Consider the following 13,113-nt stretch of genomic DNA (forward strand, 5'->3'; position numbering starts at 1 on the left):
CAAAAGTCGAAGGACACCTTTTATCTTCGAAGTATGAACCGTGAGGTCTGAGAGACGCAACTTCCCCATGCTCCCGAGCCAACCTTTATTTTGAAGCTTTTTTTAGGGGAGATCTCTCTTGGCGTGTCTACACGCTGTTTGATAAACTCAGAGTCTTTTGAAAGACTCTGATAAAATGAAGATAGGCGTCTTTCACAAAGGCATCTTTGAAAGTTAGAAAATCATCTCCCTAAGTCACACAGAAACTTATCTAGCGCAACATTATTGATAAATACGGCGCTTTCTCAACGATTTGGCTTTATCTTATAAAGTTAACCAACTTCTTACATGACACAAGGAACAAACACGGGACATTAGAAACCGCTTTCAGAGAGCATTGTGGCTGCCAACAAAGGAGACACGTGATCTAACGCCGAATTCGGCACGCACAGTAGTTATGCTTGAAGCGGCATCACTTTCTCAAGTTCACTTTGAGGTAATTGCAGCACTTGTATATGGTCGTTATCGCATAAAATCATTTGAAAGGAACTTTGGTATTCAAGTTTTATGCGCAAAAATCGCTGAAAGTAGTTTGATTTCAATTTTCATATGGCAATAATGCCATTCTCCGAAAGGATAAGAAATTTAATTCAATAAGAAGTTTTTTTCTTTTGTGTATTAAGTTTGCACTCTGAATGGATTTGTGGCGGCTGTTTCAGACAGTACACCGTATAATTGCGTAATGGTTCGAAAATGATTCACAAATGAAAAGAACGTTGAGCCCACGTAAGACAAATCACAGTAGACACCAAAATAGGGAACAGCATTGTGAGAGTGAAAAGGATTGATCTTGTTGTGATTAGAGGGTGTGCAAAGAGGGGTATGAAATAACCTTGTTCTCAGACTCAGAGGGTGTGAGAAGAGAAAATCGATTGCTCGGGTTACCAGTCATTCCCCTTGTATATCAGTGGTACATTGCCGTGATCGAGTTGATCATTCTGCTTCTTAGGCCAAATTTGGCATTTGAGGGAATATCAGTCATCACTGCAGCGAACACTTCAATCTGAAAATACGGTATAACCATCAAATGATTCACACACCATGTTTTGATTGTATTACTCCTCCTGTTTAGGTTGTATGACCATGGCCAGTTAATGGAAGCTTACGACAGACGGTCTCAACAGGAATCACACATTCCCATCTCAACGAGGTAATAAATATTAAATCAGTGAGGCTTTAGTCATTGACTGGTCTCATAGTGCGGACACAAGGGCATGACCAGGTTTAGACAGCATGATGTTTAACCTTGTCATTTACGGTGTATGAGAAAATGTGAATATCGAGACGACAAATTGTATATATCATTTATCAGATTAGCAGTATATATTTCAGTGGGTGTTTCCGAAAAACGAAACAACAAACAAAAAAGATATGCCAATGGAGTTTGGGACTTACAATATTGGTTGAATGCCTATCTTGCATGTTATGAGGGTGTATCGGTAGCTCTAAAGATCAGTCTTCCCGAATGCAGTAGGCCTATATAATATTTGGGAAGTAGATTCGATGAGATTCTTTCAAATCATCTCCCCTTTTCCTGGGCTTTGAAAGTGGCCCTTGCAGAGTTTATAGCAGCGCTCGGGAAAGAAGAGCGAGCTGATATTACTCGGTTTAGTCACAGATTTTAGGAAGGTGGCTTACAGCGGTTGATAGACCTATTTCATCTGTTGCAGAAATTTCAGTTTTCAAGAGCAAGCCGATACCCTCACACCGTAAATTCAGACTACAATGCTAGTTGTACACACGATCCCTAAACACCGCCGCTGTCATCAGGCGTTCTGCCAAACGTTTCTTGTGATTCATCACAGTACCAGTGTCATACTCACAGCCTGACGGTGATTTACATTGCAGTCTGTTTGATTCGCAATCTAATAAACTATTAAACCATTCACACACATTTTAAAACACATTGGTTGCGATGCAGTATTGTTTTAGGAATGCAAGGCACCCGCGTCAATTAATTTCGCATTGCATCACAACTCTACATAACAATGTCGGAGGGGGGGTACATTCCTTTTTATCAAATATATTCAAAATGTATACTGGAAATTTGAACTATCCAACCATGCCAGCACATGGTCTTACTCCTAGCTTGTCAGTGGGATGGCCATAATATGGCGTTGGCTGCCGAGCAATATTTGGTCACATGATGTGCCATGTGACCAAATATTCTCAACTCTTGGTGCTCATTTTCCTCCTTATTCAAAGTATAAAACAGATAAACTGCTAGGCATTTGCTAAAACATGTTTTCATCACTGAATTCCTCCAAATAAGTGAGTTTTTTGTTCATCAGTGAATGTTTGTACAGCATTGTATACCTCTGAAAACAAACCCTTGCCTTGGATTGAAGTATTTCAAGCCGTTATCGACGATAAAATATATAACTGGCGGACTAGTGCGGTAGAAATTGAGTCAAATCAAGATGCTCCTATGGGACATGGGAATTCCTGCCATTCCTGCCTTCTATTCATCATCATGCAAGAAAGCAGCCGGCGAAGCGAGGCAGTCGACGGCCGGCTGCAAACAAGGTGCACATTTTGGTCGACTTTTTTTACCCGCACGAAAACTTCAAAAACTTCACAGAAACTCGCCGTAACTGTGAATTAAAAGTACACCTACCTTGACTTGAGGTGTTTATTTGTCACGAGAACCAGAATTTGTGTTAAAAAACGGCACACAAATCGACATGTAACCACATTTTTACAGGCCTTTAGGATGCTTCGCAGCCGAAAGTAATCCATGGCGCGCATCTACAGTAAATTCACAAATACCGGCACCACGAGGGCTTCAAACACCGCGGTTTTTTCGTACTACTGTTAAGTTCACCTGTGTATCCCAGCGGGACCGATGTAGCAGTTTCAAATGTCCCCCGAGAAATAGCGTTCTGCCGTTGAATCTAAACCGCAGGCCTATGTATTTTTTCAGATTTGGATAAGAGCCTTCTTATAGTTGTGGGTGTTTTTGAATAGAAAGATTCATACCACACGGTCGGTATTGGTTTTGTCTCCCACATTGATTTTCAGGCTTCACGGTCGGGGCATTCTGGTGGATACTGAGGGTAGTCATGGGACGGCGGGGGATCACTCCCATAGAAGAGGTAGGCTTATGCATATGAATGCTCATGCAAAGTTTTGAAGGGGTCTTTTCAGGCAGATAGCAGCTAAATCCCTGATTATTTTAGCGGGTTGATAGGGTGTTGCCTGCATGCTGATCATGAGGGCATACAAAAGTTTCAGACGCATAAAATTGCGAGTTTCGTTTTGAAATGTGACTTGTCACCAATTATTTTTTGAGCCTCCTCATGAACTCGAAACGAGGCTGGGGTGATAAAAGCCCGGATGTGCGTGAGACACGTGCACTTGACGAATTTGGGAGTTGTGTTTGCTTGCAATACAGTCGCGGTCAATTTAAAAGCCATGATACATAGACAGGGAAAATGATTTCGTGATTAACCGTCAATCGGAAAGAGAAAAAATCCGAAACAACAAATAAACTAAATTGAAAGAATAGAAAAGCGGCAAAATCCAAGGTTTTTTTAGCCCTACCTTTAATTGTTGCTGCGCTCGTCCACTAACGTTGCGATAATGCCACACACGCGACCGGATATCACTCGAATTGTAAGGAGAATTTGGTACACTCTCTTTCGATTGACTTTGGAGAGATGAGAGGCTGCTTCCCGCTTTCCCGTTCGTGTTAAGATTGCAACCCGCAGAATCACAAGCCTCCCACGTGACCAATAATTCTCTCTGACGTCAGTGGTTACGTGAGGAATGTTCTACTCCGAAATGAATTCGGCTTGGTAATGATTATAGAGACTCAACCACTCATTGAGAGTCAAACCTCGCTTGGCTGACTAAACTTGGAAGACGAGAATTCAGTTGGGAGGAGATGCTCTTCGTGACATATACGTGTGATGTGTCGGGACCATGACAGTTTAGAGAAACCTGGGCCTAATATTGTGACCGTAGGTTGGTCAGAGGGACAAACGATTATATTGCGCTGTAATCTTCGAGGTTGACGGTTGAGGTCACTATAGACTGACCTTAATCCGTCACCATACAAAAGGGATGGACAATTTCCAGGAGGACATTTTAAACTGCTACGTCGGCTTTGGTCGCACATTGAATTGTCCGCTGTAATTCTATTGTATGGAAAGAACAACCAATAGATCATATCACACAGGTGTAATAACAGGTCTCACTCGGAGACAAAGAATCCTATCATACATTTTTTTATCTCGGCCATATTGGTATTTGCCGTTTGCAAGAAGGGAACACTCTCGTGGCCTTCACTCGTCATCCTCAAAGTTTGGGAGGGATGAGGCTAATTCAACGCGTCTGGAGTGTAGTAGGCCGTACCGAGAGACCTTCGCAATCCCGAAGTTCCTAATGCTAGTTTCTCGAAGTCGAGGTTGCGGTTATGGTAATAGGGTAGCATCAATTCCTTATTCCAGCAACGGAGTTAGCTCTACCCCCAGGAGCGATTTTTTTCCCGAGGCAAATGACATGGATTCCATATCAAAGCAGCAGAAGGGAATATGAAGAACAAAATCATTGGGGAGAATTATATGCATATACTTTTCAAAGTCATACCCACGAGCAAGGGTTTTCCTTCTCTGGTCTGGGCTCCTCATGGTCGTACTCATGCCGGGTAGATAGACTAATATTTTTGTGTTTCGTCCACTTTAGGGTTATTATTGAAACGACAAAGCAGCTAGCCAGCTGTCCTAAGATATAATGTCAGAATACAATAAAACTAGGGATTCTCCCGCAACGACGACAGGAGTCGACGTCACAGAAACAACTTGTGGGGACAACTTGGGCTCAAAATAAAAATGAAGATTTTATGCAAACTTGGCTTCCAGGGTGACCTAGGAGGAGGGGGGATCCAGGGGGCCGAGAAAGAGAAAAACAAAACTCAATATGAATTTTACGAACTTTATTTCCTCAAAAAACTTAACAAAAGACTCAAAAGTATCAAGCCATGTGTTCATTCTATCCCCATTAGAAATGCATCGTCACATTAGCAAATGTTTGTATGGAGGACCAAGAATAGTAGAACTGCCTGTGATACAATTCCATGGATGACAATACAGGGCATCTCAGAAAAGATTCTGAGAACTAAATGAACACAATCAGGGGAGTAACAAAGATTGCGTCTTGCTGGATAATTAAATTGAAGTTATTTCTGAATTCTGGTTGAGACTTTGTTCTCAAAAGACCAAATAGACATTACAATCAAACACCACAAAATGTCTTTCCGTGCAACACAGCAATGCTGAGGATGATTTCTTGTCTTCCAATTACAACAATGATCATCGTGCTAAGGTTCAGCTTCAGGAACGAGAAGTAGTCTGGTACATTTCACAACCCATGAACATGAAAAATTTGAATGGGGTAGGGGGATAAAGACAATCAGGCCAAACAGTCCTCACACGGTTATGGTGAGATAAATATTTTGACATAAGACTCGTGTTATCTTGTTCTCAGTGGGAAATTGAAGCATTTGTTTCCTATTTTACACCGGGCCTGTTCCACCATAAAGGGCCAAAGCCCACCAGAAGCGTCCTGATACGAGCATAGCAAAGCTCCTAGTTTGTCCATCAGATCTTCTGTAAGTGAGGGCCGAATGTCTCCAAGTGTCCACCCAATACTCATATGGAACGATGGCGCCTGAAAAGGAAAGAAGCAAATTTTATCTAAAACTCCATCATATTATCTCGTGATGGAGTTCAAACTACAGAAGACTACTACAAGGAAGTGCTACTTTTTAAAGCCCAACCCTAGGCTTGGGTTACTATGACAATATCCTAAGTTAGAGAACATATCGGAGGTGAGTGTGTCCATCCTAAACAGCCCGACTCTAAACTTCTGATAACCTGATACACTCCTAAATCAATGGTGGCATTTAAACACCAATATTCTCCCTTCTTTCAGGCAATATGTTCAAAAGGTTACCTCATAATACATTGGCAGCCTGAACTCTTTCAAGCAACTATCAACGACACCAACAAGAGATTTCATCTCCTCCTCACAACCGGACACATTCAAACCAAGGAAAGACCTGGAAAGCAAACACGAGACATCTGAACCTTTGCACCTGGCTGAGGTGATCAAATTCTCACTTAGATGATAGCCCATCCCAAAAACAACTCAGCTTATTACATTTTCAAGGGTTTTAGAGCGAAAGGCCTTTACGCATTCAAAAGGGAACTTTGACTCATCAACCCCACCCATCAATATGGTAGCTCCATCTAGATTATTCATCTCAACACTGATGTTTTACCAACTCGGAACAAGTATTTTCAACCCACCCAATACTGATTAATGGTCTCAAAACTGATGTTTTACCAACTCGGAACCAGTATTTTCAACCCACCCAATACTGATTAATGGTCTCAACACTGATGTTTTACCAACTCGGAACCAGTATTTTCAACCCACCCAATACTGATTAATGGTCTCAACACTCATGCCTACACTGCTACCTAGGAACAAATCATAGAACTGAAAATCATAATGCATCATCCATACTCGGCATTGGCCACCACTTCCGAATAGCATCCAGAGGAATTTCTATCAAGCTCATAACTCTTTTTACAATTGCATGACTTGTGATGTTTGTATATACCTAAACTACATATTATTACAAGACACTCACCTTGACTCATCATCATTGACGTAAAACTTGAAGTGTTGGAAGTTACATGGAAAGCTGAAAGAAGAGAACAACAACATGATGCTGGGACTCCAGACAACCAGATGGTTCTCATACGAGAAGTTCCATGAACAACAGTTGGTTACTGGATTACGTCTTCAGACCCCTAGCTTGAGGTACAGGAAGGGCAGTGGTGGATTAAGTTGGATTTAGGGCACTTGGGGGCACAAAATGGGGCGCTTTAACCGGTACTGTGTCAGTGGGTTACATTAGACATTCTTTTTTTCCACTCTCATTGCAGCATGGCTGGCGGCATGCGCTGGACTGAAATCAACCAGCTTTGATTTTCTACATCCAAAACCTTATAGAACAAAAGTCTTGCGCAAACACAAGTCAAATGTGCTTATTGTAATATTGTAATATATGCTAATGAAAGAAACAATGCTCGATACTATGACAAGAAGAGATTTCGCATACCAGACATTGGCATCGCAGATATCGTACCTTAACCAGCAGAGCACAGATGGCAGATGGCAGCACTGGAGCGGGCGCTAGTTCCCGCGTTTTTTGGGCAGGGCGTGCCACAAAACATTTTTAGCGACAGGGCGCAATTCAGAATAATTTTTTAGGCAGGCCCCCCCCCTCTTGAAATGCCTAGCTAGGGGTCTGGAATTTCTTGGATTTTACCAGTGTAACATCATTTTTGCCAACACGCCCAATGTAATTTTTGGCGGCCAAGACAAGGTTTGCCTACCTCTGGATATTCAGGATGCAATCTCTCAGAGAAGTCGTGAGAGGATCAATCCAATGATGACGAATGGGAAATGTTCTTGAGACACTTATGTGGAAATCATCAACTGGTTTCATCTCGCCTAAGGTTGGCTGCACACATTCAATGACCTCTTGCAGGAAACACTCGAAGCTTGCACCTCCCTCAACTAAGATAAAAAAATAAACAGAACATCAGATGTGTATTGGATCGTGGGAGAAAAAGAAATGTCATACTCTTAGGATGGTCCGAGGGACAAACAAAACAATATAAGTGTCAATATATAACTTGTTGAGTAACTAGAAAGCAGCTGGTATTCACCGTGTTTATCTGAAGTACGGTTTTGAGACATCATGGATGGTACACATTTATCATTGAATGGCGGGGGGGGGGGGGCTGTTGTGATATCAGTGAACCGATGGCAATCCCCCGAATAGAAGCTTGTTGGTTTATTCAGGGCTCAGTCGATTGTGCAGAGTGTTGCCCTGGGACACAAACTTACCTGGTATATATACTGACGTCGCCCAGTTTCCTCGTTCATGTTTGAATTGTCTCGTTCGGCCTTCATGTTGTGCCTTATCGTCAAACACGTTGCTGCCACAATGTTTATCCAAAAACATACCTGTGATGTTGCTTGGAACAGAGGGTAGTTTTCTGAAAGATAATGAAATCGCTGGCACATCACAATCATTATGACGAACAAGGAAAATGGCATTTTGCCAGTACTGTCAGTGGCGCCAGTAGGTCATCTGCACAATCTTTACTGGCCCCAAGTGTGCCCTCTGTGCAGCTATCATTTTTGTGCGGGCTGATACATTAGCGACTCCATACGAGTAGGCGTGGAACAGCACCATCATGTCATGAGGAGGGTGCTACCCTGCCCCGGTTCTCCATTAACAATGCCGTAATACATCCGAATGACATAAAGTCCTATCTTGTGTGCACTCGAGCACTGAGAGTGAGAAAATGTTTCTCGCCCCAGGCCATGTACATGTTTACTACTGGTAGTGGTATGAGTATGATTAATATGAACAACCGTTCTTAATCTTAGTCAAAGTACTATATAGTAAGTGAAATGACATCGGTCCTGCTTCCCGTCACTGACGCACAATGTGCACGTGCGAGTTGCATACCAATGATCATGACACAACCTTACACGTGATCATGCGCCATGAATACTGCGATAACAGGGTCAACGGTTATTTAGACTGTAAATGTCAGAAAAAATACATTACTAGTAATAAAACAGCAGAACAACAAACATACTGAAGTAAAGAGCTGTCAATCATACTGAAGTAAAGAGCTGTCAATCATTTAAAAAGCAATGAGACAGAGAAATGGGCGCCATGTGCCTACTTTGAATTTCCCGCCAATTCCTTTATGACCTTGCCCTCTGTACTGCTACCTTTATCTATTGCAGGCAGCAACCTCGACCGTTTGGAGACAGTCTCGTGTTCGGTGGTGTCTTTAGAACGTTTCCTGATCACCATGCCTGCATCTTGTGAGACATCAACCTCCGAATCACTAGAACTGCTCGAATAACCAACAAGACACACACTCATTTGTGCGGGGATTTTCAATATACAGATGGCGCCAGGTGACGGTGCGTTTGAAGCTGCACTCATTTGACCGAACTCGCCCCAGTGCTGAAATTTCCGTTACAAGAAACGAAATCAACGCCTCTAGTGTCAAGATTGTCTCGACGCCAAATTCGGTGATGAGTGGAATTGCGGTTGTTTCGCTCCTCTCCTGCACTGCTTTGGAGTCTTTGGTAAACTTGGATGAGATCTTCAGTGGGTGGTGACCTCTTTCTAGATTTTCTGAAGACAGAAAATGGAATGCAATTCAAAACAGTACATGGGCATTTACATGATTGTGGCAGAGCAAGGGACAAGGATGTTACGTTACAAGATCGAAGAGCAAGACCATGTACAGCATGAATCTACACGACACACTATGGACTAGTGGCTCAGACTCTCAACTAGAGGTCAAGAGGTCCCTGGTTCGAATCCTACAGTCGGTGAGAGACTCAGGCAGGTTTCTTTGACACTTGCCTCACTACCCAGATGTATAAATGGGTTCTGGCGCTGGGCATATGGACCAAATGGGACAGCATTTTTACTTACTTTTTGTTACTAACAGGATTGTGTGCAGCCCAGGCTTCAATCTCTTCATATATCTGGGCCATCGACGATGGCACCTTTGGTCCTTCCTTTTCCAACAAGTGTCTGAAACAGTGAAAACAAAAACACTTCTTTGCAGTGAATTAACGAGTAAACATCGTCTCTCAGACACTTGGGAAACGCATCTGAGAGCATCTCAGTTTCAAAATTTTCATGCTTGAGAACCCCAGACCTCCCTTCGTGGGTGAGCGCCTACTGCGCCACATTGTGAGATCGAGCCCTCACCATATTCGGGCTTCGCCCTCAAAGGGCCCCCTCTATCCAGCTGTGCTGGATCCACTCCCTTATTTGATGGTGACCTACCATGTGGTCCAGCCACCAGTCAGACAAGGATCCCCTTTTGCGATTTGTTGCTACTTCTGGCTGTACCGAGGCTACTTTTTGCTGGGTCACTGGATGTACCAAGTCATGCCCGCTGAAACGACGAGTGATCATATCAACATTGTTGTGGCGATACTCTACACCATCCCTTCGCAATTCCCACAGCCCGTGATCACTGTTCACTAAAAGATTTGAGAAACAAGTCGTCACAATTCCGTTGGCGTCATATGCAATTTGAATTGCAGCAGACGTCGCGGTTTAACATAAGTTGTGTACCGGTGCTACCGAATACGCTGCATGACACAAGGGCCTTAACATCACAGTAGAAAAGAATCATATTGAATTTGGCTAAATCACAGGGCTCAGCCAGGCCTCTGAATCTGATATCATGATGGGGGGCGGGCGAGGGGGTTGGTCCAGCAGCGGCTGGCAGCAGACATTTGTCTTGACTCTTGCTTAGTTCTGCTACAGCTTAAAGTGCTGTGGTACAGTCTAGAAGCAGTGTCATCATTGGCGAAATGGACCAAAGTTTGTGAGGGGCTGAGTTTCGTCCAAAAATAGATCTGTTTACACACTACGGCAATGGCGTATTGCAGGTACACGTCAACGGGTCATTGATTGTCGGACGTCAGTTCGCCAAGAAAACCAAAGGAATCGAAGGATTCATTGAACCCATCAACACATCATTAGTTTTCAGTGAAGTGCACCTGTATTCCTAGGTAAATCACTTTGGTATATAGAGAGTAAGATTACAATTAACTCACGTTAAAGTTTGAGTTCCGGGGAGGTAGCGTCGTCAGTACGTTGGTTTAAGGGCGCAATAACCTAGCTTATAGCGAGCAATTAGTACACTAAGATTTCAGTGATTAACATAATAGTTGCAAGTATTTGGCATTTTAGACTCATAATTCGTGCTATAATAACTACGTTGTAAACATAATGCTCAAAATTGATTCATGAAAAAGTTGTTAGGGCAATATCAAGCAAGCAGTAATGGAAAAAAGTGTAATTCCATTAACTGAATATTGTTTTTAGACACTATAACATTTTAGGCCTACTTTTCCGTAAACCACGAGAACATTGTATGTGAAAAAAACAACACATATAAGTGAGGCGCCGGGTATACAGTAATTGTAAGGTAAAGAAAAGCTCGGTCTCTAAAGTCTGGAGGTCCGGAGTCCGTAACTGTGACGGTCACGAGAGTGGCTTGTCCTTACGGATAGATCGAGAGGGCGGTTTGGGGTTCCGCCGACGGTGCTCGCATGCATTGGTCGTATCCCCGAAACCTTTACAACGCGAACAAAGCTCGTGGCATCCATGACGGTATAGGAATTGACGGTTAAGTTACAAAAAATCTGGCGTCATCCAATGACGGTACAGGAATTGACGGTGAAGGATCTCGTGGCATATCGGATGCGTATCCGAAGACGGTAAGGGAATTGACGGTGAAGGATCTCGTGGCATATCGGATGCGCATCCGATGACGGTAAAGAAATTGACGGTAAAGGATCTCGTGGCATATCGGATGCGCATCCGAAGACGGTAAGGGAATTGACGCTGAAGGATCTCGTGGCATATCGGATCCGAAGACGGTAAGGGAATTGACGGTGAAGGATCTCGTGGCATATCGGATGCGCATCCGAAGACGGTAAGGGAATTGACGGTGAAGGATCTCGTGGCATATCAGATGCGCATCCGATGACGGTAATTGACGGTAAAGGATCTGGTGGCATAATCGGATGCGCATCCGATGACGGTTTTATATATATATATATATATCATATTAAATTTGGTGTTATACTGTTATGTAAGTACAAGCTCTAGTGAGCTCACACAACTGTTTGACAGTCCTGGCTGCTCCACCGTGCTGACAACATGATGAGAGATGAGACAGTCACAGACAGGCCAAATCAGTCTTGGCTGCTCTGCCAAGTTGTCAACATGGTGAGAGAGATGAGGCATTCACAGCCAGGCCGAATCAGACCTGGATGCTCCACCGAGTTGACAACATGATGAGTGAGATGAGACGGTCACAGCTAGGTCACATCAGTCTTCGCCACACTGCCTAGTTGTTGATATGGTAAGAGAGATGAGACAGTCACAGCCAGGCGAATCAGTCTTGGCTGCTCTGCCAAGTTGTCAACATGGCGAGAGAGATGACGCAGTCACAGAGAGAGATGAGGAAGTCACAGCCAGGCCGAATCAGTCCTGGCTGCCCCACTGTGTTGACAGCGTGATGAGAGAGATGAAAAGGTCATAGCCAGGCCGAATTAGTCCTGGCTGCTCCACCGTGTTGACAACATGATGAGAGAGATGAGACAGTCACTGAGCCACAGTACTTCGATCGTTTCTCCTCCGCACGTGTTAGGACGTGTCTGTCGGAGCTGACAGCTATCTCGACGATTAGGACCTCCTTTTCCTTCTCATCGAAGACGCCGAGCATGTCGGGGTGCCGGTGTTTTATAGCCGCGGGCCCGTGGGGGCTAGCGAGTCCCAGAGCAATCTCAGCATCTTTCCAGAGTACGAGTGGTCATCGGAACCGGCTTCTCGAGACCACATACCGATATGGTATTCATCAATATGTGTCTCCTTGACTGGTGTAAACAGCACCGGTACCACTATAGGGGATGTAGGGGCCTGCAATGGCTGCATGGGAGGATAGGTCATGTCCCATCACCAATCAGTGATTCTCAATTTGGTCACCATGGCATGCATGCATGCATATCTTAGAATAAATTAACTATGTTGCATATACATGGCTGTATAGCTAAGTGGTCAAAATTAGCAAAGATATGCACATGTCACTGTGCTGCGAGTATTAGGTCAGCAGGCGTTCGTCTATTACGCGATCACGACTACTTCAAATACGTTGAGCAGTGAAACGAAAGTTTGATACCTAACTAAATTCTGAAAGATCAATATTTTGGTTTTGCTAATGTGCCTTCACTAATGTTCTTTCGTTTTCATCTCAAGAAATATCAACCTGAAAATGATCTTGATTTTATCGATAGATACCTCTTACACTTATTGATATTCTAATGTAAGAGTTTTTTTAATATATTTGTCATAACAATTTTACAATACCCAAAATATGGGTCATACCAGCAGACCACAGGCCTAGTCTACATATAGGCCCCTACTATAAA

The 13,113-nt window shown here is 43.4% G+C and overlaps 1 protein-coding gene and 1 long non-coding RNA gene across 3 annotated transcripts in view; both read right to left on the bottom strand.

The window, feature by feature from the left end:
* The window catches only part of LOC135495724 (uncharacterized), a 73,022-nt gene extending 69,248 nt beyond the window's left edge, over window positions 1-3,774 (bottom strand). The window contains exon 1 of the long non-coding RNA XR_010448592.1: window positions 3,583-3,774. This is a non-coding gene — a long non-coding RNA (uncharacterized LOC135495724). The remainder of the gene's footprint in view (window positions 1-3,582) is intronic.
* A 1,186-nt stretch (window positions 3,775-4,960) lies between these two features.
* Window positions 4,961-10,782, bottom strand: LOC135496246 (U6 snRNA phosphodiesterase 1-like). 2 transcript variants are annotated; one of them, XM_064785469.1, is made up of 9 exons: window positions 10,732-10,782; window positions 9,950-10,061; window positions 9,590-9,691; window positions 8,820-9,283; window positions 7,966-8,117; window positions 7,449-7,632; window positions 6,698-6,751; window positions 5,995-6,100; window positions 4,961-5,709 (listed from the first exon to the last, which is right to left on the bottom strand). In XM_064785469.1, the coding sequence occupies exons 4-9, from the start codon at window positions 9,086-9,088 to the stop codon at window positions 5,512-5,514; spliced, it is 963 nt and encodes a 320-aa protein (XP_064641539.1). In that variant the 5' UTR covers window positions 9,089-9,283; window positions 9,590-9,691; window positions 9,950-10,061; window positions 10,732-10,782; the 3' UTR covers window positions 4,961-5,511. The 2 variants fall into 2 exon arrangements, with proteins under 2 accessions (XP_064641539.1, XP_064641540.1); XM_064785470.1 differs by having other exon boundaries at window positions 9,950-10,149; window positions 10,732-10,760.
* Window positions 10,783-13,113: the final 2,331 nt, after the last annotated feature.

The sequence above is a fragment of the Lineus longissimus genome, chromosome 11, assembly GCF_910592395.1.
Source record: "Lineus longissimus chromosome 11, tnLinLong1.2, whole genome shotgun sequence".
In the NCBI taxonomy this organism is placed as follows: domain Eukaryota; kingdom Metazoa; phylum Nemertea; class Pilidiophora; order Heteronemertea; family Lineidae; genus Lineus; species Lineus longissimus.